This window comes from Salmo trutta, chromosome 21 (genome assembly GCF_901001165.1).
Source record: "Salmo trutta chromosome 21, fSalTru1.1, whole genome shotgun sequence".
NCBI lineage: Eukaryota > Metazoa > Chordata > Actinopteri > Salmoniformes > Salmonidae > Salmo > Salmo trutta.
The window spans coordinates 34,193,967-34,218,400 of NC_042977.1; the positions used below are offsets into that span (position 1 = coordinate 34,193,967).

At 41.3% G+C, this 24,434-nt stretch overlaps 2 protein-coding genes across 3 annotated transcripts; one reads left to right on the forward strand and one right to left on the reverse strand.

Moving 5' to 3' along the window:
- Nucleotides 1-3,086: 3,086 nt before the first annotated feature.
- LOC115157231 (B-cell lymphoma/leukemia 10) lies at nucleotides 3,087-6,532 on the reverse strand. Its single transcript, XM_029705313.1, has 3 exons — nucleotides 6,241-6,532; nucleotides 4,652-4,940; nucleotides 3,087-4,445 (listed from the first exon to the last, which is right to left on the reverse strand). Exons 1-3 carry the CDS (start codon nucleotides 6,289-6,291, stop codon nucleotides 3,997-3,999), a joined length of 789 nt encoding a protein of 262 aa, XP_029561173.1. The 5' UTR covers nucleotides 6,292-6,532; the 3' UTR covers nucleotides 3,087-3,996.
- Nucleotides 6,533-20,438: 13,906 nt separating this feature from the next.
- On the forward strand, nucleotides 20,439-23,174 carry LOC115157232 (CCN family member 1). 2 transcript variants are annotated; one of them, XM_029705314.1, is made up of 5 exons: nucleotides 20,439-20,603; nucleotides 20,829-21,042; nucleotides 21,434-21,778; nucleotides 22,004-22,212; nucleotides 22,406-23,174. In XM_029705314.1, exons 1-5 carry the CDS (start codon nucleotides 20,550-20,552, stop codon nucleotides 22,685-22,687), a joined length of 1,104 nt encoding a protein of 367 aa, XP_029561174.1. In that variant the 5' UTR covers nucleotides 20,439-20,549; the 3' UTR covers nucleotides 22,688-23,174. The 2 variants fall into 2 exon arrangements, with proteins under 2 accessions (XP_029561174.1, XP_029561175.1); XM_029705315.1 differs by having other exon boundaries at nucleotides 22,411-23,174.
- Nucleotides 23,175-24,434: the final 1,260 nt, after the last annotated feature.

The following is a 24,434-nucleotide window of genomic DNA, read 5'->3' on the forward strand; positions in this document are numbered from 1 at the left end:
TCGGACAGGGAGAGGTTGAAAATGTCAGCGAAGACATTTGCTAGTTGGTCAGCGCATGCTTGCAGTACAGGTCCAGGTAATCCGTTTGGCCCTGCGGCCTTGTGAATGTTGACCTGTTAAAAGGTCTTACTCAAATCAGCTGCGAAGAGCGTGATCACACAGTCGTCCGGAACAGCTGGTACTCTCATGCATGTTTCAGTGGTATTTGCCTGGAAGCGAGCATAGAAGTAGTTTAGCTCATCTGGTAGGCTCATGTCACTGGGCAGCTCTCGGCTGTGCTTCCCTTTGTAGTATGTAATGGTTTGCAAGCCCTGCCACATCCGATGAGCGTCGGAGCTGGTGCAGTATGATTCGATCTTAGTCCTGTATTGACACTTTGCCTGTTTGATGGTTCGTCGGCGGGCATAGCGGGATTTCTTATAAGCTTCCGGGTTAGAGTCCCGCTCCTTGAAAGCGGCAGCTCTAGCCTTTAGCTCAGTGCGGATGTTGCCTGTAATCCTTGGCTTCTGGTTGGGGTATGTACGTACGGTCACTGTGGGGATGACGTCCTCGATGCACTTATTGATGAAGCCATTGACTGATGTGGTGTACTCCTCAATGCCATAGGAAGAATCCCGGGAACGTATTCCAGTCTGTGCTAGCAAAACATTCCTGTAGCTTAGCATCTGCTTCATCTGACCACTTTTTTATTGACTGAGTCACTGGTGCTTCCTGCTTTAATCAGGAGGATAGAATTACGTCCGGATTTGCCAAATGGAGGACAAGGGAGAGCTTTGTATGCGTCTCTGTGTGTGGAGTAAAGGTGGTCTAGAGTTTTTTTCCCTCTGGTTGCACATTTAACATGCTGATAGAAATTTGCTAAAACAGATTTAAGTTTCCCTGCATTAAGTCCCCGGCCACTAGGAGCGCCGCATCTGGGTGAGCGTTTTCCTGTTTGCTTATGGCGGAATACAGCTCATTGAGTGCGGTATTAGTGCCAGCATCGATCTGTGGTGGTATGTGGACAGCTACAAAAAATACAGATGAAAACTCTCTTGGTAGATAGTGTGGTCGACAGCTTATCATGAGATACTCTACCTCAGGCGAGCAAAACCTCGAGACTTCCTTAGATATCGTGCACCAGCTGTTGTTTACATATATGCATAGTCCTCCACCCCTTGTCTTACCAGACGCCACTGTTCTATCCTGCCGATACAGCATATAACCAGCCAGCTGTATGTTGATAATGTCGTCGTTCAGCCACGACTCAATGAAGCATTAGATATTACAATTTTTAATGTCCCGTTGGTAGTTTAATCTTCCTCGTAGGTCGTCGATTTTATTTTCCAATGATTGCATGTTAGCTAGAAGAACGGAAGGCATGGGGGGGTTTATTCGATCGCCAACGAATTCTCAGAAGGCAGCCCGACTTCCGTCCTCTTTTTCCTTTGTCGTCTCTTCACGCAAATGACGGGGATTTGGGCCTGTTCCCCGGAAAGCAGTATGTCGATCACGTCGGGCTCATCGAACTCGTTAAAGAAAAAAAAAGCTTCTGCCAGTTCGTGGTGAGTAACCGCTGTTCTGATGTCCAGAAGTTATTTTCGGTCATAAGAGACGGTAGCTACAAGATTATGTACAAAATAAAATTGAAAAAAAGTTACAAACAACGCAAAAAAACAAACATAAAAACACAATCGTTTAGGAGGACGTCAGCCATCTTCTCCGGTGCCGCATACATAATGAAGCTGGTTGAGAGAATGCCAAAGTGTGCAAAGCTGTCATCAAGGCAAAGGGTGATTACTTTGAAGAATCTCAAATCTAAAATATATTTTGATTTGTTTAACACTGTTTTTTCATAGTTTTGATGTCTTCACTATTATTCTACAATTAAAAATAGTAAAAATTAAGAAAAACCCTTGAATGAGTAGGTGTGTCCAAACTTTTGACTGGTACTGTATATAGGCTTTTTATACTCCGGACTCCGATATTACTCCTAATATTTTGAGATTACTTAATCCCATTGTTTTACTTTTTAGATTTGTGTGTATTGTTGTGTATTGTTAGATATTACTACACAGTTGGAGCTAGGAACACAAGCATTTTGCAACACGAAAGAGTGCAAAAGGTACAGAACGGCAGGCAGTGTCGGGGTCAGAGCAGGCAGAGGTCAATAATTCAGGGTGGTGTGACAAGGTACAGAAACGGCAGGCATACTCAGGATCAGGGCAGGCAAAAAGGTAAAAACCGGGAAAACTAGAAAACAGGAACTAGAAACAGCCAGGAGCAAGGGGAAAACCGCTGGTAGGCTTGACGAACAAAACAAACTGACAACAGACAGAGAACACAGGTAAAAAATACCCTGGGGATAATGGCCGACACCTGGAGGGGGGTGGAGACAAGCACAATGACAGGTGAAACAGATCAGGGTGTGACAGAAATAACATCTGCTAAATATGTGTATGCGACTAATACAATTTAATTTGAGCCTGTGTAATATGATTCCGCCTTATTTCTATATTGTCCTTTTGCTCATTTGATGACTCTGCGGAGGTCATAGTGGTACTTGTTCCTGTCTTGAGCCGTAGCCTCGGGGTTGTCTGCGATAGCCCTATCCTTTAGTTTAGCACCAACCTCAGTGTTAATACAGGGCTTTTGATTGGGGAAGCAGCTGTAATAATAAATAAACAACATCATCGTAACACTTTGATAGGTTATGCCTACTCAATTTCTTATTACATAATTGGAATGGCGACAGTTTATTACTTACCTGTAGTCCAGAGAAGCACCTGCCCACGCTATACAGAGCAGCTTGTTTAACATGTGAAAAATCTAATTTCTTCTGTCAACATTGAACAGAACAGGGAAGGAGACACTCAATCACTGTGACTGTCGTTCTCGAGCGGCATTCTGAGGTTTACCTGTTTTCCCAAAACATAAACGTTCTCTAATACAGTAGGCTTATGTTACTGATCAGCTTAAGTTTCATGCATGTAATTGCCTAATCTAATTGTCATAAAATCATAATGAAACTTCAGAAAATAAGGATAGAATGTATTTCTGTGAGCCATCTTCAACAAACATTAATGAATCACACATTTGACAGGAAATGTCTCCTGTGTCTCATATTCCTTTGATTTATTGATAGAAGGCCTACATTTTCAAGATCTCAAATATAAAAAGTACTGGTACATCAATTATCAAAATAGCAGTTATTAAAGTTCACTTTTTGATAATAAGTAACACTGTTGTACCACATTACACATTCATGCCCTTTCACAATAAGAAAATGTATCTATAGTATAACGATACTCTAGTCTAGAGTAAAAACATTAACCATTCCAGCGTAGGTCTACCAAAGTTTGTGACTACAGTTTGTGTGCCTTAAAGCATATGCAGAACCATTAATTCCAGTGTTGTGTCAATACAGAGAAGTTGTCTTCTGATGCTCTGGGCTCCTTACAAGAAAACATCTCTATTGTAGCTGCCATGGTGTGGCATGTTGATGCCAGTCTCATGAAGAACTCACACCCCCATAATTCACACCCATAATTCATCAACATGCCAGTCTCTCATGAAGAACTCACACACCCATAATTCATAGGAAAGGAGATGAGCAGTAGTGTTGATGGAGAATGATGACCTACGACTTTAGTCCATGTTCAGAATAAAGTGTACCTCTATCTCAATCCGTCTCTCTGTGGGTAAGGGGCATCTTATGTAAGATGACTTGATAGGAGCAGAGTAAAATTCATGAAGGTACAGCTTATGATTGAGACATGATTAGTAAGTAGTTACTTGTATGGTTCTTCATTGAATTCAAAATAAGCTTGTCCAGCTTTCTAATAACCCAGAGTATAATGTGAGGCATGGAATATACTTTACGAGTTGCTATTTGTTTGATGTATCACTCAACTAAAACCCTTAAGAAAACACAAACTGGTCCAAACAATAAAATTGAAGTGGGAATGTTTGTGATGAGTAATGATGTGGGAGACATTCCAGGGCAAGGGGCGGTCCTCAGTAAGATTTTGGTGGGGGCCTAGGCGAGAGGTCCCTGTATGATGTGGAAGTGGGGGTGATGGAGCGTGACCTCAGGGGCTGGAAGTTGGCGTCCCCTCCGCTGATCGCTGTGCTCCCGTGTGGTCCAGCATCCATGTTAGATAAGGCCTCCTGTGGCAGGTTTGGAGCCCCTGGTTCTCCAGGCCTAGGCAGTTTGGACGAGGCCTGGGATGAAGACACAACCATGCTATCCCCTCCCATGGATGATGACACCTCCTTCCCTTGGCTGGAGGCAGCGGGCAGGTTGAGGGATCTTAGGGCGTCAGAGGTGGATGGGCTCCCTTCTCCGTTGTACGGCATGGTGGATGCCAGGTTGGTCTCATATGACAGCGTCCTGGACAGGTCTTTAGTGGCCCTGGAAGTGTCCTGGGTTGGCAGGAAGCCCGAGGAGGAACTGGATGCCCCTGCTGTAGAGGTCCAAAGGGAGATGGTCATGATAATGATACTAAGACGTTGTTAGCACACTGAGCTAAAGCCTATTAGCTTAGGGAGCTAACACAAATATTCAGGTCTCATGCAAGATTACTCGTCACTCAAGTGTGGTTCACTGCAGTACTTTCATTATATGAATTCAAACAAAGAATAAAAAACAACACACAGACACACAACGTACCTCTGAGAGCCTCTATCCTCTCGTTCTTCACTTTCTGCACCTCATCAGTGATCTTGGTGATGATGAAGTTGAGGGTACGTCCTTGCTGGATAGACTCGACCAGGGCATCCAGCCCCCGAGGGTTCTCAGCCAGGTAGTCCAGCAGCATGCCCGTCCGTTTACTCTGCGTGCTCCTGCAGCTGATCTCCTCTGTGTCGTCCCGCGTAAGGATCTTGCGCGAGCGCAGGTAGTCAAAATGGCGGTCGACCCGGATCTTGTCACAGAGGTACGGTCGCAGCCTCGTTAGGACCTGGACAGAGATGAGCAAGATGGAAACTGTGGGTGTTTTGTGTTGTGTTGAGGGTTGGGTTCTGGACAATCTGTACGTTATATAGGGACATCATTTGTTAATGTGTGACCAGGGTGCTTCTGATGGCAATACTGTAACTGTACTGAAGGACAGGTAAACATGTCTGGACAAAGAATAATTAGAGGAAGGGTATGCCTTTGTTGATCATTATGAGAAAGGGGTTAGGTATAATATGCACATCACATCATTGCTCAACTTTATTTACACTATACACACATATAGGCTACTGTAAAAATGTGGTAGCCTATAGAGCATGAGTGCTCAAACGTTTGGGCTTCGTACATAATCTGAGTTGTGGGCCACGGGCCGGACAACTATACATTGTTTATTTTGAATTATAAAAAGGTAAACAATAGCTTTTTTTAGGGTCTTGAAATAATACTTTTTTTAAAGTAATTACACTTCAAACATTATCCAATCATAGCCATATAACTTGACACCTAAGAACACATTCTGATTACCAGTTTTACATAAGTATTAAAACATTCACCACTGTTGTTTTCACGTAATTTCAACCAAAAAGATATGTGAAGATGTTGAATCATCGTGGGAAACTGATTGGATTTGAAATGGTCTTTTCTTCACCCAACTTTTCATCTAAATCCAATGACATGGTGACATTTTTTGTTGATTTCACACTGAATTCATGTTAGTTGACAACTCAACCAAATGTAAATCAAATCTAGACATTGAACTGACATCTGTGCCCAGTGGGAAGGCTTTGGGGGCCCTAAACTAGTGAGTGACTAACAAAATCTATGGAGGCCCACTGGAGGTCAGGGCCCATCAGTAATTTGGCCATGATTACTACAAGGTTTAGAGGGATGGCTACACTAACTTACCTAGCAATCTGTAACATGTTAGCTGACGTGGGCTAATTGATTTGACTGTATGTGACTGAATTAACAAGAGGACAATTTCTTATGAACTACCAAATTTCGAAATTGCATGTTGTGTGTTCTAATATGATATCTCTCAACATTAAGTTGAGACCCTGACTGACTTCCTAAAAATAAATAAAATAAAACATTAAAACATTTGGACTCTGGGTCCCCCTAGTGCCCTGGTTTGGTCGGCCCTGCTAGGGTGCGGCATAAATTGGTTACTTTCACTTCTTCATTTTGCGCATTTCTACATTTAAAGTTCCCACCTCTATAAGTTAACAACATTCTGGCAAATCATTATTGTAAAACAGACTCCCTGACAGTTGAATTGTTAGTCAGACAAATAGGCAACTTACCTCCTTTTTAATATCTGCCATTTCATCTTCTGTCAGGTGAGGAACATCCATTCTACTTACCCTACCTAAGCCAAGGTGTCAAATTCAAGTCTTCCGCGTACTTTCAGAGAATAAAAAGGCACACTAAAAATACATCCACCAAAAGATAGGCTCTCGTCCACGAATATTATATTTTCCAGTGTGTAACTCTAATAGCCTATACTTGCGGATACAAAACAAAAGCTTCTAGACTGCCCCAGTACACGAAAGTTTCTCATCAGGGGAACCGCTGCAAATTATTACTTCCTGATTCCATGAACGGGTTTACCCAAATCATGTGCGGGCAAGTGAACGATGAGTGAGTGCTTTTCATTCATTAACGCTACTTGTACACCACCACAGTTAATTCCCCTGGTGATAAAACACATATTCCAGTGTTCAAATAATGTAATGTAATTACCATAAAATGTATCAATTTAATTAATTATTTAATTACCATTATATTTTTTACTAAACATTTGCAAAAAATAAATAAATGGAATGTTCTTTCATAAAGAGACCTTGGGATGGGGCTATAACACTAAACAATACAGTGAGGAAAAAAGTATTTGATCCCCTGCTGATTTTGTACGTTTGCCCACTGACAAATAAATGATCAGTCTATAATTTTAATGGTAGGTTTATTTGAACAGTGAGAGACAGAATAACAACAAAATAATCCAGAAAAACACGTCAAAAATGTTATAAATTGATTTGCATTTTAATGAGGGAAATAAGTATTTGACCCCTCTGCAAAACATGACTTAGTACTTGGTGGCAAAACCCTTGTTGGCAATCACAGAGGTCAGACGTTTCTTGTAGTTGGCCACCAGGTTTGCACACATCTCAGGAGGGATTTTGTCCCACTCCTCTTTGCAGATCTTCTCCAAGGCATACGGTTTCGAGGCTGACGTTTGGCAACTCGAACCTTCAACTCCCTCCACATATTTTCTATGGGATTTAGGTCTGGAGACTGGCTGGGCCACTCCAGGACCTTAATGTGCTTCTTCTTGAGCCACTTGAGCCATTGTCATGCTGGAATACCCATCCACGACCCATTTTCAATGCCCTGGCTGAGGGAAGGTCTCACCCAAGATTTGACGGTACATGGCCCCGTCCATCGTCCCTTTGATGCGGTGAAGTTGTCGTGTCCCCTTAGCAGAAAAACAATTACTCCTCCTCCAAACACGGCGAGTTGAGTTGATGCCAAAGAGCTCCATTTTGGTCTCATCTGACCACAACACTTTCACACAGTTGTCCTCTGAATCATTCAGATGTTCATTGGCAAACTTCAGACGGGCATGTATATGTGCTTTCTTGAGCAGGGGGACCTTGCGGGCGCTGCAGGATTTCAGTCCTTCATGGCGTAGTGTGTTACCAATTGTTTTCTTGGTGGCTATGGTCCAAGCTGCCTTGAGATAATTGACAAGATCCTCCCGTGTAGTTCTGGGCTGATTCCTCACCATTCTCATGATCATTGCAACTCCACGAGGTGAGATCTTGCATGGAGCCCCAGGCCGAGGGAGATTGACAGTTCTTTTGTGTTTCTTCCATTTGCGAATAATTGCACCAACTGTTATCACCTTCTCACCAAGCTGCTTGGCGATGGTCTTGTAGCCCATTCCAGCCTTGTGTAGGTCTACAATCTTGTCCCTGACATCCTTGGAGAGCTCTTTGGTCTTGGCCATGGTGGAGAGTTAGGAATCTGATTGATTGATTGCTTCTGTGGACAGGTGTCTTTTATACAGGTATAAAAGACACCTGGGAGCCAGAAATCTTTCTGATTGAGAGGGGGTCAAATACTTATTTCCCTCATTAAAATGCAAATCAATTTATACAATTTTTGACATGTGTTTTTCTGGATTTTTTTGTTGTTATTCTGTCTCTCACAGTTCAAAAAAACCTACCATTAAAATTATAGACTGATCCTTTCTTTGTCAGTGGGCAAACGTACAAAATCAGCAGGGATCAAATACTTTTTTCCCTCACTGTAAGCTATCATATCAGTGCCACTGGGGCAAGTACCGGTAGGTTTATTCTACACTGACCAAAAATATAAACGCAACAGTTCATATAAGGGAATCAGTCAATTGAAATAAATGCATTAATCTATGGATGTCACATGACTGGGAATACAGCCATGCATCTGTTGGTTACAGAAACCTTCAAAAAGAAAAGTAGGGTTGTGGATCAGAAAAACAGTCAGTATCCGGTGAAGAGCAAAATTATCCAGCGTGCTGGTAGCCATCGAAGATGAGCATTTTCCCTCTGATGTCGGTTACGACACCGTACTGGAGTCAGGTCAAGACCCTGGTGAAGATGAAGAGCATGCAGATGAGCTTCCCTGAGACGGTTTCTGACAGTTTGTGCAGAAATGTTTAGGTTGTGCAAACCCACAGTTTCATCAGCTGTCTGGGTGGCTGGTCTCAGATGATCCCGCAGGTGATGAAGCTGGATCTGGAGGTCCTGGGCTGGCGTGGTTACACGTGGTCTGCGGTTGTGAGGCCGGTTAGACATACTGTCAAATTCTCTAAAACGATGTTGGAAGCAGCTTATGGTAGAGAAAGTAACATTCAATTCTCTAGCAACAGCTATGGTGGACATTTCTTCAGTCAGAATGCCAATTGCACTTTCCCTCAAAACTTGAGACATCTGTGGCATTGTGTTGTGTGACAAAACTGCACATTTTAGAGTGGCCTTTTATTGTCCCCAGCACAAGGTGCACCTGTGTAAAGATCATGCTGTTTAATCAGTTTCTTGATATGCCACACATAACCAGTGGATGGATTATCTTGGCAAAAGAGAAATGCTCACTAACAGTGATGTAAACAAATGTGTGCACAAAAGTTGAGAGAAATAAGCGTTTTGTGTGTACAGAACATTTCTGGGATCTTTTATTTCAGCTCATGAAACATGGGACCAACACTTTACATGTTGCGTTTATATTTTTGTTCAGTATGTATAGAGTAGCTTAGCTGCTGCACTTTGATATGACCAGGTAATATTATTGTCATCATAACACCATAATATACTTCAACTCATAAAATGCTTGTTCTTTTTTTTAACCTTTATTTAACTAGGCAAGTCAGTTAAGAACAAATTCTTATTTTCAATGACGGCCTAGGAACAGTGGGTTAACTGTTATGTTCAGGGGCAGAACGACAGATTTGTACCTTGTCAGCTCGGGGATTCAAACTTCAACCTTTCGGTTACTAGTCCAACGCTTTAACCACTAGGCTACGCTGCCACCCTGTGTAATACATGCATAATTCATTAATTACCCTACTTAATAGATGTATATGTATTATTGTTGCTTAGTTGCTGAGAGGGTGCCTGTCTTTATAACTGTTTATGTGTTTAGTTATGATGACACAGAGCACCTGAGGTCTAATATCAAAAGACTGCTTAACACATTATGAGGAGATTGTTAATTGTCTGAGGCTGTCCTAGGGCAATGATAACACGTCTAGGCTCGGTATAAAACTAATTTGCTGTTTATAACTGTTTATGTATTTAGTTATGATGACACAGAGCACCTGAGGTCTAATATCAAAAGACTGCTTAACACATTATGAGGAGATTATTAATTGTCTGAGGCTGTCCTAGGGCAATGATAACACGTCTAGGCTTGGTATAAAACTAATTTGCCTTGGTAACATGAAAACATACCAAATTGACTAAGCAGTCATGTAGAAAATATAATTTGTGTTGAAGTATATGTATTACAGAACATAACAAAAAAACAAATATCATTGTTTACTATAAGGCCCACAAAAAGTGGGTAGGCTACAGCTCTGACCAGGTTGAAGGAAGTCAACAAGAGCAGGTATTGGCAGAGGACAGTGGAGTTTCCTCTACTCTTATTGCCAGGTGAACCGCTTTGTATGAGAAGCCAAACATAACATTCCAGAAGACCAAAAAATTAATTCCAAAATGGCACAACTTGTGCCTTCTCAGCTTTCAGTTGCCAGTTCTCTTTAATCATGATATTACAGGACTCCTTTGAGGACCATTGCTTCCCTGAGGTTGTTGTTGTTAGGCTTGTTGTGTCATGCCCTGAAATTAAATGTTTGTCTGTCACTGTTGGGGTAGGTTGATGTTCCTCCAACTCTTCAAATAATAATTTGACACAGGGAATCTGCCCTCAATCCATTTTTGGTACTTTTATCCATGAAGATAAAACAATAGGTGGGCAGCTTCACTGCATGTAGTACTGTGTTTATCTACTCTCATTGTCATCAACACACGCAGTACAAGACTAGAGACTCGGTTTCTTTTACTTTAACAACAAACTAACTAGTTATCTAAAAACAGTTTACAATAGTTTTCTTATTCATATCTGGATCCTGGGACGCAGTTAGCGTTAACGCTGGGACCACTGATATATGTCCTGGGATCCTAGCTCAAATAAGGTGGTACTACATTGGCAAAGCAGCTAGCCTATCTGCTAGCTATCAAGCTAGGTAACCTGGGCTACTATTGCCGGATACCAAGCATGCTAAGCAGTTAGCCCTTGTGGCTAGCGCCGCACTTCAATTTGTCTCGGTTTTCTACTGCTGGCGTCTCTCATTTCACGGAGTGAATAGCGGGCTCGTCCTACTATCATTACAATCATGCCTCAGAAAAAAGACGAGGATCACATCTCTGCTGGGCAGGTACGTGAACTCTTGGAGAAGCAGAATGTTTTCTATAAGGAAATGATACTTCAGCAGCTTCATAGAAATGATCATGGAGTCGACCAACAAACAGCTGGTCGACCTAACTTAAAGATGTACAAGACATTAAAACAAGCCTTCAGTTCACACAGAAGGATGTGGATATATTGAAGACCACACAGGATACACTTTCCAGAAACTGTTCCTCTATGTGGAATGAAAACACCACAGTCAGGGAGGGCCTCCAGAACATGTCTGGGAAGGCTGATTACCTGGATGGACAATTGAGGAGAAATAATCTTATAATAGATGGTATCCAGGAGAGCCGAAGTGAGACATGGGCTGAATCAGAGGACAAAGTTCGAAAGCTGTTTTCTGAGGAGCTACAGCTGGATCAACAGATTGATCTGGAACATGCTCACCGGTCTGGGAAACCAAGGGGCACTGGTGGTGCCAATGGTGGTGCCAATGGAGCCAGACCCAGGTCAATTGTAGTGAAATTCCTCAGGTTCAAGGATAAGCTTGCAGTCCTTGAAAAAGCCAAATGAATTAATGAATATTTTACAGGTAAAGTGGACAAGTTGAGGAATGCTATGACTCCAACTGATGGCTCCATGTCATATACCCTTATAAAAGATTGTATCATGAAGGAGAGGCAATGCATTTTTGAATTTCATCAAGTAGAAAGGGAAGAGGTAGAAAGGATGCTGTTGTCTCTTTTGGATGGCAAGTCGCCTGGTACAGATAATCTTGACGCCAAATTGCTTAGAGTTACAGCTAACCAAATATCTACCCCAATCGCACATATTTTTAATAAGTGCTTGATGTATGGAGTGTGCCCAGAAGTCTATAAAGAGTCAAAAGGTTATTCCACTACCTAAGGATAAACAATTTCATTCACTGGTCCTAATAGTCGTCCATAAGCTTGCCCGTGTTAAGTAAATTATTGGAAAAAATTGTATCTGTACAAATCAAGGATTATTTCTCATGTAATGGTCTGATAATGGGTTTCCAGCATGCATACAAAGAAGGGCATTCTACGAGTATGGCCTTAGCACAAATGACAGATGATTGGTTAAAGAGTATGGATTACAGGAAGTTAGTTGGTGCAGTGTTACTAGATTTCAGTGCTGCTTTTGATGTAATTGATCATGAACGGTTACTAGGTAAACTCAAATGTTATGGTTTTAAATCTGCAGCTCTATCCTGGATGGAAAGCTATCTATCCAGGAGAAGGCAAAAAGTGTTCTTCAATGGCTTTTCAAACAGTAAAGATATACACTGTGGTGTTCCTCAAGGAAGTTGCCTAGGCCCACTTCTCTATCTTTACTAATGATTTACCTTCAGTAATGAACAAAGCAAGAGTGGTCATGTATGCTGATGACTCTACAATGTATAGCGCATCAGAATGTAATAAGCTAACAGATCCTGAGCAGTGAACTAAGAATGGGGTCTGAGTGGGTTGATATGAACAAATTGGTGTTGAACATTTCTAAAACTAAATGTATTGTATTTGGTTCAAGATATATGCTTGCTGATGGTCCTCAATTGAATTTGTCTGTGAATAGAACACATGTAGAGGAAGTGAAAAAAACGAAACTACAAGGCTGGATGCAGCTTTATCACAGTCAGAACACATAGATAACATTGTTATTATGATGGGTAAGGGAATTGCTGTCACAAGAAAATGTTCAGAGTATTTAACATCTAGCAATCTGAATCAGGTGATTAAATCCTTGGTCCTATCACACTTAGAGTAATGTCCGGTTATATGGTCATCTGCAGCAAAGAAAGATATAAAAAAGCTCCAAATGGCTCAAAGGGCTGCCAGATTAGCTCTTCATAGCTCTAACCGTATGAATATTATCCAAATGCATCAGAATCTCTCATGGCTTCATGTCAAAAACAAAGTACTATCTAGTCTTGTGATTTTCTTTAGGAATGTTATATTTTTCAAAAAACCAAAGTATTTTTCAGTCCAGTTAGTACATTCTTGCAACACACATAACCACCAAACCAGACAGGCAAATTCAGGGCAGCTAAAACAACCCAAGCCAAGGACAAATCGCCTTAAATCTACAGTTTTATATGGAGCCGATAGACCATATGTGATAGACCATATGACTGGACTGCAAATAGAAAGCATCAACTGAATGTTAAATGTGTTTCCTGTCAGGTATTTTAATTATCTGTATTATCTACTTGTTGAATGTTTGTGAAGTCTTGATTGTGGTTGTTTGTTATGTCTTGTTAATTGGTGTTGGACCCCAGAAAGATTAGCTAGCGTTACGGCGTTAGCTTATGGGGATCCTAATATAAAATTACAAGTACAGTACAGGCTTGGTGTGAAAATGTGTTCCTCCATGACATGAGAGCAGTACAATTTACAGTCCTCACAGGAACAAGCCAGGCAAGGGTTATAAAAAAGTGAACAAAATAAACTCCCTAAAAACACAACTAGCTCTCTTCTCTGTGTTAGGAAACAGCCTAGAGACCAGACTGTATTGTGATTAGCAGCATGTGTTTAGCGGCAGACCATGTTTACTGACGAGTCAGCAATCGGGAATGTCAGACCAGATGAACACTATGTTCCTGTTCTGAGTGCCCATTGCATGCAGCGAAAGGAAAGGGACACAAAACGAGGAAAACTCATTTATAGAAATGATGTAGTAAGACTGGATTTGCAATCACATCTTGAAAACGGACGCAAAGCCACTACAGACATTCCTGTGTACCTTATAAAAGGTGTCAGTCAGACCCATAAAAATGTTCAGTATTTTCAAGCCACCTTCTCACTACCTACGGTCCAGTGGCGGTCGGAGACATATAAGATGAGGGAGGATTATTTATTTTTTGATGAGCATGCCCTTATTTCTATTACAGCATATTGGATGACTGTCATTCATTTTCCATTCACCCACCTTAATGTAACATCGATAGGTTTAAGCTACTACATGATACTAATATGTTCCCTATACCCATAATGAGGTCTCTACAACCTAGTGTCATAGGCGTCGTCAGGATTGGACCAAGGCGCAGCGGGTAAAGTGCTCATCTTCTTCATTTATTTATTTAAAGAAAACACTTAAACAAAATAAACAAACGGCGAAAACAGTTCCATCAGGCTCCCAGGCTATATAGAAAATAACCACCCACAAAACACAAGTGAAACAAACATCAACTAAATATGGCCTCCAATTAGAGACAACGACAACCAGCTGTCTCTAATTGGAGGTCCTACCAAAAACCCAACATAGAAATAGAAAACTAGATTTAAATATAGAAATAGAAAACATAGAACCTAAACCAAAAACACACAAAACAAACACCCCTGCCACGCCCTGACCAAACTACAATGACAAATAACCCCTTTTACTGGTCAGGACGTGACACCTAGCCTATGAATGAAAGTTTACAACGTAGGTGCACAGGTTGAGAGAAATTTAAGTCATCAAGGTGACAGACATTGACACATTCAATAACACCTTGCACAATCTGGCCTGGATCTAGCTGATCTAGGGTGTCATTAGTCCACAGTTGCAAACAAGAGTTTCTAATGGTCAAATTCAGATATGTTTATCCCCATTTCGTTCCGTTTGCTTCCGTTTAATAAATGTTTTTCAACAAAATCGGCGGAATGAATACACCCCTGATCACATGTAAACACAGCTCACTTTCATAGTAGCCACATACAAACAGCATAATCCCTTTAATTGTAGGATAATTCCTTCTCACATCAATGCGCACTCCTCTCACCTTTTCCTTTTGCTTGTGGACTTCAGTGCACAACACGTCAGCTGACTGTGACCAGGCGGAAAAACCTTTCCAAGCCAAACCTTCATATCATAACCGCTACACACAGCCTACATCGTTGTCACCACATTAGCTCACGTCAAGTCAGCATAGCTATTAGAACTAGCACATTAGTAAACCTGCTACAATCATGCAGTACAGTGTACAGTTGGCAAGCAGTTTAGCAGCTACACTGGCGGGCCCCGGTGCCAATAAATTAATAAAACCAAAAGCTTCCGTTGACTTGGAAGAGTTCCAGTGTTGGATAGCCATAGCCAGCTAGGCAACATAGCATCTCTCTCTGTTTGAGCCGGGTGTTTGAGTAAGCTAAACTTGTTAGCTGCATTTGCTAGCTAAGTAAGGGAAAGTGAAAACAAATATACTGTACCAGTCAAAAGTTTGGACACACCTACTCATTACAGGGTTTTTCTTAATTTTTACGATAACATATATGGAATCATGTAGTAACCAAAAAATAAATGTTATATTTGAGATTCTTCAAAGTAGCCACCCTTGCTTTGATGACAGCTTTGCACATTCCTGGCATTATTCTACAATGTAGAAAATAGTAGAAATAAAGAAAAACCCTTGAATGAGTAGATGTGTCCAAACTTTTGACTGGTACTGTATATATACAGTTGAAGTTGGAAGTTCACATGCACTTAGGTTGGAGTCATTAAAACTCGTTTTTCAACCACTCCACAAATTTCTTGTTAACAAACTATAGTTTTGGCAAGCCGGTTAGGACATCTACTTTGTGCATGACACAAGTAATTTTTCCAACAATTGTTTACAGACAGATTATTTCACTTATAATTCACTGTATTACAATTCCAGTGTAATGTAATAATGTTCTTCTATCATACCAGTCCAACCCTAGTTCATAACTGACCACCTGTTGAATCCACAGTTTAGAACCCAGAGTATATGTACTTTTAGTAAAATTGCTCAACAATGTGTGGGCCTTGGGGCTATGTAGGAAAAATAAAAAATAAAATAAAAAAATAAAAAACTAAGTCAGCAATTTTCCAGGACAGAGCATTGTGACGCATGCTCCTCAAATATGAGGTCTGCTGTTCAGCTGTGTAAATTTGCCTGGATTTAACTCAACTGTCTGGGCTATGTGCACTCAAGTTAGACAAGGACTAAATGAAAAGATATGCCAATCTGGTTGGCTAGGTTTCCTATTCACGCAAGTCATCCTGAAGTAAAGAACAGGGATGAAGGGTGGAAAGTCTTTTTGTTTTTTCATAATTGTTGTTCTTTCATGTGGTTATACAATTATATTTTCCAAAGGCACCCTCCTGTTTCATCTTGAATGGATGTTCCTTCAGGCATTTGTCAAGCACATTCTGGAATCTCTTTTGTCTTCTCTCAATCCTAACTCACTTATTCTGGCTGAACAAAGAATTCCAGGAGGGGTCAAACATTCCAAACTCTCTCTACTTGTCTTTTTAAAGATATTTGAGTTAGACAAACACTAATCCACCCACATCCAGATGGGTGACTGACAGGCATTTCAAATATGAAAAAGATGGAATTGAAGAAACTACAGAGCACAGGAAAATAAAAAAAATACTTTCAATACAAACACTGACCATAGATTAAGGGTTATTCTAAACACTTGGGCTGGCCTGCATGCGAGGGAGACATTTCTTCCATTCATTTATCGATATAAATATGTAGCTCATCTTTTAATATTTAGGCTATAATATATTTGTGCTGAGTAAGGTTGCGCATTTTGGGGAATATTCAGAGGTGGAAACTTTCCATGGCAATTAACAGGAATATATGGGAATTAACGGAAATATATGCAAATTAATATTAATACCATTTAAATGTAGATGTTTTTTTACATTGGATATATTTACCATATCGTATGGACACAGAAACATTTTACCTTATTATAAGTAGACATAATTGCAAATTATAAAATCCTTCCAATAGTAATGTAAAAAAAAACATTTAGTTACGAATTGAACTTTAATTAAATGAGTTGACTCTTCACATGGGATGATTTCACTGAACAACAAAAGAAAGGGAATATTGAATGATCCCCAAGGATCCATCGCATCTCCCAAAAACGTTATCAACATTCATCTGTAAAATGATAGTCTAGAAACTAAAGCTTTGGTTTTCCTCTCAGGCTTCCATGTCTTCTCCCTGGACCTCCTCAATGTCCACCTCTTGAACATCAGACTGTGAGGCCTCATCTTCACTGTCACTTTCCAACCTTGTTGAGGAGGGCTCGTTGTCAGTCTCAAAAAGCCTAAAATTTGTCCGGATGGCCATCAATTTTTCAACCCTTGTATTGGTCAGCCAGATGCGTGCTTTGGTGTGTGTGTTCCCAAGCAAGGACCAGTTGCGCTCTGAGGCGGCTGATGTTGGTGGGATTTGGAAGATGATGGAGGCATCAGGGGAAAGAGTCTCAGATCCACAAAGTCCCTTCCACCAGGTGGCTGATGAGATATGTTGGCACGACTGCCATATTGCATCGACATCCCAAAGCTCTTGCTTGGAAGTGTACTTCGCCAGACTGCCAAGAGCCTTGCCCTCATCCAGGCCAAGGTGGCGAGACACGGTAGTGATGACACCATAGGCCTTGTTGATCTCTGCACCAGACAGAATGCTCTTGCCAGCATACTTGGGGTCCAACATGTACGCTGCGGCGGGTATGGGCTTCAAGCAGAAGTCTTCACACTTTTTGATGCATTTCAGAACTGCAGTTTCCTCTGCTTGGAGCAACAGTGAAGTGGGCAGGGCAGTACAAATTTCTTCTCTTACATCTGCAAGCAGAGTCTGAACATCAGACAGGATGGCATTGTCTCCCTCAATCCGTGCAATGGCTACTGCTATAGGTTTCAGGAGTTTCAGGCTGCTAACCACTCTCTCCCAAAATACATCATCCAGGAGGATCCTCTTGATGGGGCTGCCCATATCGGCAGACTGTGATATGGCCATTTCTTGGAGAGACTTCTTCCCCTCCAGGAGACTGTCAAACATGACAACACCACCCCAACAGGTGTTGCTTGGTAGCTTCAATGTGGTGCTCTTATTCTTCTCACTTTGCTTGGTGAGGTAGATTGCTGCTATAACTTGATGACCCTTCACATATCTAACCATTTCCTTGGTTCTCTTGTCGAGTGTATCCATTGTTTTCAGTGCCATGATGTCCTTGAGGAGCAGATTCAATGCATGAACAGCACAGCCAATTGGTGTGATGTGAGGGTAGGACTCCTCCACTTTAGACCAAGCAGCCTTCATGTTCGCAGCATTGTCTGTCACCAGTGGAAATACATTCTGTGGTCCAAGGTCATTGATTGCCTTCAGCTCATCTGCAATATAGAGACCAGTGTGTCTGTTGTCCCTTGTGTCTGTGCTCTTGTAGAATACTAGTTGAGGGGTGGAAATTATGTAGTTAATTATTCCTTGCCCACGAACATTCGACCACCCATCAGAGATGATTGCAATACAGTCTGCTTTCTCTATGATTTGCTTGACCTTCACTTGAACTCTGTTGAACTCTGCATCCAGCAAATGAGTAGACTAAGCATGTCTGGTGGGAGGGGTGTATGCTGGGCAAAGAACATTCAGAAATCTCTTCAAATACACATTGCCTGTGAGCATCAGAGGTGAACCAGTTGCATACACAGCTCGAGCAAGACATTCATCAGCATTTCTCTGACTACATTACTCCATTGAGTCAAAAAAAAATCTGATTCCAGGAGGACCATGAGCTGTTGCTGTCGATAAGGTGTCAGATTCATCATTTTAACCTTGAATAGAAGTAGAGTGACTTTTGTCAGAGGTTGTTTGTTGTGAGCACTGAGAGAATTTTATGCACTTGGCCAGATGATTCTGCATCTTTGTTGCATACTTCACATATGATTTGGCACTGCATTTGCAAATGTACACAGCTTTTCCTTCTACATTAGCTGCAGTGAAATGTCTCCACACATCAGATAGTGCCTGTGGCATTTTCCTGTAAAGATTAGAAAAAATATATATTAAAAAAAATAAAAAATACAATTCCATTTACAGATAAATAGTTAGTTTAGTTAGCAGTTAGATTAAACAACTCCTTTGTAAGATATATTTTTTAAATGAAACATGTATGGAAACAGGTGAATTAACACTCCTCAGTTAGCAGGCTCAAGCAAGCTAAAACCCACATGGTAGCAAAAACTAACTAGCAGAAATTGTTAACAAGTTAGAAATTATTTAAACACAAATTTGCTGTAGGCTACTATTTACTAGTTAACAAAAAAACATGGTGTTCCATCCTTGGTCCATCCATTACGACGATTGTGACAGTAGTCCTTGGCTCAGACCATGTAGTAGTGTGGGCTCAATAGCATCTCATTAGTGTGCAAGATCTTGAGAATCAGCTGTATATGTGATGGAAGAGTGCACTGCACCTTGTAATTCACTCTGTAGTTAAACCTACACTGCGTAATTCACTCTGTAGTTAAACCTGCTCCGTGCTTCTTTCACATGCATTGCTTGCTGTTTGGGGTTTTAGGCTGGGTTTCTGTACAGCACTTTGAGATTTCAGCTGATATACGAAGGGCTATATAAATAAATTTGATTTGATTTGATTTGATGGAAGAATGTACTGTGCATGCAGAGGGTTGTAATTCCATTGAATTGGGGATAGTTTAACTAAAATATGCCACAAGACCTAGAATTGCCTTATGTGTATCACACAAAAAAGGGTCACTGTTGTATGCTAACTTTTTTGGTGAATTTAAGCAAAATTCCCCAAATTCCCGGGCTTAACTTCCCATGGAAAATTTCCGGTAAGTTTCCGACCCTTTGCAACTCTAGTTCTGAGCCATCGCATTTAGCCCAGTCCATCCCAGGGCTGGGCAAAATAGTCACATAATGTCATCTCTGTCATCGTGAAAAGTAACAAAGTATATATTTTTTTACCTTTATTTAACTAGGCAAATCAGTTAAGAACAAATTCTTATTTACTTTGACGGCCTACCAGGGAACAGTGGGTTAACTGCCTTGTTCAGGGTCAGAACAACAGCTTTTTACCTTGTCAGCTCTGGGATTTGATCCAGAAACCTTTCAGATTGCTGGCCCAACGCTCTAACCCAGGCCTGGGCAACTCCAGTCTTTGGGTCCTGATTGGTGTCCCACTTTTGCCCCAGTTAACACACCTGTCTCCAATAATCAACTAATCATGATCTTCAGTTAAAAATGCAATTAGTTTAAATCAGGTGTGTTTGCTATGGATGGGGGGAAAGTGTGACACCAATCAGGCCCCGAGGACTATAATTGCCCAGGCCTGCCTAACCACTAGGCTGCCTGCCACCCCAAAGTAACACATACTAGAACAATTATTATACAGGTATAGATATTAAAAAGGGTAACTACAATAGAAGAGAAAATAACTTAATATAATAAACTTCTTTGTCCAGATTTTCTCAGCTGCACTCTAGGACGGAACATAACAGCCAACATATAAAAATATCTTAAAATAAATACTTTAAATACGTGTTTGACTTCAGTTTCCGACATTAAATAGCCTAAAAAAGAAAGGAGTAGAAAATAAAATAATCCCTGTAAAAATTAAAGTAGACAGGGTGGTACTTGGCTTGAATGGAACATTGGGAGACATTCCTCGCATAGTTTTGGAACAATTCACCCCATAGGCTACGTCAGACCTCTTTCAGATATAAAAAATGAGAGGCTACACCAGCGAAACAGCGGACTATATATACCTTGTAATTCACTCTGTAGTTTAACCGACACTGCGTTCTCCGTGTCTAGAATAATCAATCTAAAGGAGCCTTTTTCTTTATTAAGGAAGATAAGAAGACTATTTCACTAGACATGAATATGTTGATGCTTTCCTTAGTTTTTTTCCTTTATGGGAGTTTTACTTCGGTAAGAAAACATATATATATATATATATATATAAATTAGTCGTAGCCTACAATAAAATCCGTGCTTGATTGTCAATGCCGAGGGTGGGTGACGGTGATTTAATTCAGATTGTCCTCACTCCATCTCACAGAAGAAATAACATAAATTAAGTGAATATTTGTAGAAGAAATAACATAAATGAAGTTAACATTTTATTTATCTTAGAACATGTTTTTGTTATTTTAGGCATCTGCATCTTGTCCCTCCGAATGTTCGTGTCCTCTTGAGTTAGCCAGGTGCGCTCCAGGAATCAGCCTCGTGCCAGACGGCTGTGGATGCTGCAAAGCTTGCACGCGGCAGCTCAATGAGGACTGCAGCAAGACCGAGCCATGCGACCACGTCAAGGGACTGGAGTGCAACTTTGGGGCTGGTTATGGCACAGCTAAAGGCATCTGTCGAGGTATGATTGGGGCGGCAGGTAGCCTAGTGGTTAGAGCGTTGGGCCAGTAACCGAAAGGTTATGTCGTTCTACCCCTGAACAAGGCAGTTAACACACTGTTCCAGGGTAGGCCTTCATTGTAAATAAGAATTTGTTCTTAACTGACTTGCCTGGTTAAATAAATAAAAAAATGATACAAGTGTATTGGAAATACTGATACCCTGCTGTGGTCACTGTAACTTCTACAAATTAGTACAGACTCCAATGGGTTTGGCTGTAGAAATGTACGGTTATGAACTTGTTTATTACAAATGAGGAATTATGCTTTTGGTTTATTTACAGCTCATTCTATATAATTAGAATATTACACTTGACTCGCATTGTAAGTCTCCCTGTCTGCTTCTCCAAACAGCCAAATCAGATGGAAGACCCTGTGAGTACAACAGCAAGATCTACCAGAATGGAGAGAGCTTCACTGCCAACTGTAAGCACCAGTGTTCATGCATGGATGGTGCCTTGGGGTGTGTGTCCCTGTGCCCCCAGCAGCTCTCCCTGCCAAAACTGGGCTGTGCCATATCCAAGCTGGTCAAAGTGCCCGGTCGCTGCTGTGAGGAGCTGGTCTGCCCTGAGAAGGGGAAAGCCTCAGTGGACAAGAAGGTCAGCAAAGATGGCCGCAAGGATAAACATTCTGATGATGACTTCACAAAGAGAAACGAGCTGGTGTCTTTCATCAGAGGAGGACTCAAGTCTTTAGCTGGTGAGTCAATGGAACTCTGTTTATTCCAATGGTTCAGTTTGTGAAATTATTGAGCTCCAATTGATGTAACGCCTCGGTATACATCCAGACAGGGAGTTTAAATGGAAAAGCTATTTATTATCCCCATCTGTATGTACAGTGTATGTAGATTTGAACTCATGTCCAAGTTTTGTGAGGCCCATCCAATGCACATTGACTAATCGTCTTGCCATCTTTTCCCCACAGCTTTCAGGAGTAAGCCTGAGAGTCGCTTGATGTCCAAGGGGAACAGGAGGTGTGTGGCTCAGACCACAGCCTGGTCCCCCTGCTCTAAGTCCTGTGGTACAGGAGTTTCCTCCAGGGTCAGCAACAACAACAGCCAGTGCAAGCTGGTGAAGGTGACTCGTCTCTGTGAGGTCCGCCCATGCTCCCAGTCATCCTACTCATTCCTGAAGGTATGCGTCTATACATTATATGGTCATTTGTCAGATGCTTTTATCCAAAATTACTTCTACAGATATATTGAGTATTATGTGAGAATCGAACCGGCAGGAGCAATGCTGATATCACCGTGATGAAACGCAGGCGTGTCCAGTACATCAATATTTTGTTCTCATATTGTTCTTGTTCTCCTCTCACCAACATAAGTGTAGTCGCATTGCGAAGGCCAGCCGTCCAGTGACGCTGACCTATGCAGGCTGCAGCAGCGTGAAGAAGTTCCACTCCAGGTACTGTGGTTCTTGCCTGGACGGGCGCTGCTGCACCCCTCAGCAGACCCAGACTGTGGCCGTTCGCTTCCGCTGTGAGGACGGAGACACTTTCAGCAAGGACGTCATGGTCATAGAGTCCTGTTCATGTGACTTTAACTGTTCCCATAACAATGAGAAGCTCTCTGGGCTCTCCAATGGTATCCGCAAATCCAGAGACTGAGGGGAAGGTTTAGTGTTCTGTATGTAAACTAGGATTACAAAGGGGTGCGATGACAGGGAGGAAGGATAACTCCATATGTGCACTGCTATGCTGGAGACATTTTTTTTTTTAGATTTTTTTTATTTTATGAATTGCTTCGTAATATTGGAGTTATTGGCTGCTTCGATATGGAGCGTGTTATGTTGTAATATTTCTGTTCAATGACAACATGTTTTGTTTATTCAAACAAGGCATGAGATGCACTCAAGTTTTGTATGCATGTCGATCTTTGTGTTTATTTGTAAATATGAAAACATCTGCTTTGTGGCAGCTACTAGAATGATTTAATCATGAGTAGATTTGTGTCAAGTGTCATTGTTTTTAATATCACAACATTATTTATTTCTAAAATCTTGACGTTTTCTTAAGATAGGCCATATTGGAAAATTATATTTTCGACCATTAGTTTTTTAAATGTTATTAATAAAATGTATGTATTTATGGAACCTGATGCTCTGTTGTGAATGATTAGATATCACAGTATGGACAGTTGATATTTAACCTAGTTTTAGTGGCATTGCTTTCTCTAGTTTAAGCTATCCTCCGCCCATAGTTATTTTAGAGTAAGTGATACCTGCTGTGATTCTGGCTGACCCACTTCTGGGGGGATCTAGATTTGAATGGATGGCTCAAATGTGTACATATATAATCTAGTAGTTCATTGTGTTTGTGGGTCATCTAATCCAGCTCCTACATTTCATTCAGTCTGCACAAACATCAACTCATCATAAAACCTCTAAATACATCCAAGTCTATTTTCATACACCAGGTGTCTATAACCCAATCTGTAGGCCATGATCTGCAATGGTAGTGGAGATCTGTTAATGTTGTACATATATTAGAGGTTTTTACGTGTTGATTGGATATGTCTGGTTGTTTTTACCGACTTAGTTGCAGGACAGATGGTGGGTTGGCTTGTCTGTTTTGGCTAGCTAATGTTTGCATTTAAAAGATGCATCTCCGCACCTGTCACCTGATATGGAGGTCCTGGATGGCAGGGAGCTCAGCCCCAGTGATGTACTGGGCTGTCCGCATTACCCTCTGTAGCGCCATGCGATTGAGGGCGGTGCATTTGCCATACAAAGCATGTTGCCTACCCTCACCACCTGGGGGTTGGCCCATCAGGAAGTCCAGGATCCAGTTGCAAAGGGAGGTGTTCAGTCCCAGGGTCCTAAGCTTGGTGACGAGCTTGGAGTGGCCTATGGTGTTGAACGCTGAGCTGTAGTCAATGAACAGCATTCTCACATAGGTACTCCTCTTACCTACAGTACCAGTCAAAAGTTTTAGAACACCTACTCATTCAAGGGTTTTTCTTTGTTCTATTTTTTACATTGTAGAATAATAGTGAAGACGTCAAACTAAGAAATAACACGTATGGCATCATGTAACCAAAAAAATGTTAAACAAATCAACATGTATTTTATATTTCAGATTCTTCAAAGTAGCCACCCTTTGCCTTGATGACAGCTTTGCACACTCTTGGCATTCCCTCAAAAAGCTTCATGAGGTAGTCACCTGGAATGCATTTCAAATAACAGGTTTGTCTTGTTAAAAGTTCATACAGCCCGGTATCAAACCAGGGTCTGTAGTGATGCCTCTAGCACTGCAATGCCTTAGACCACTGCACCACTCGGGAGCCAATAAGCAAAGAGAAATGACAGTCCGTCATTACTTGAAGACATGAAGGTCAGTCAATTCGGAAATTTCA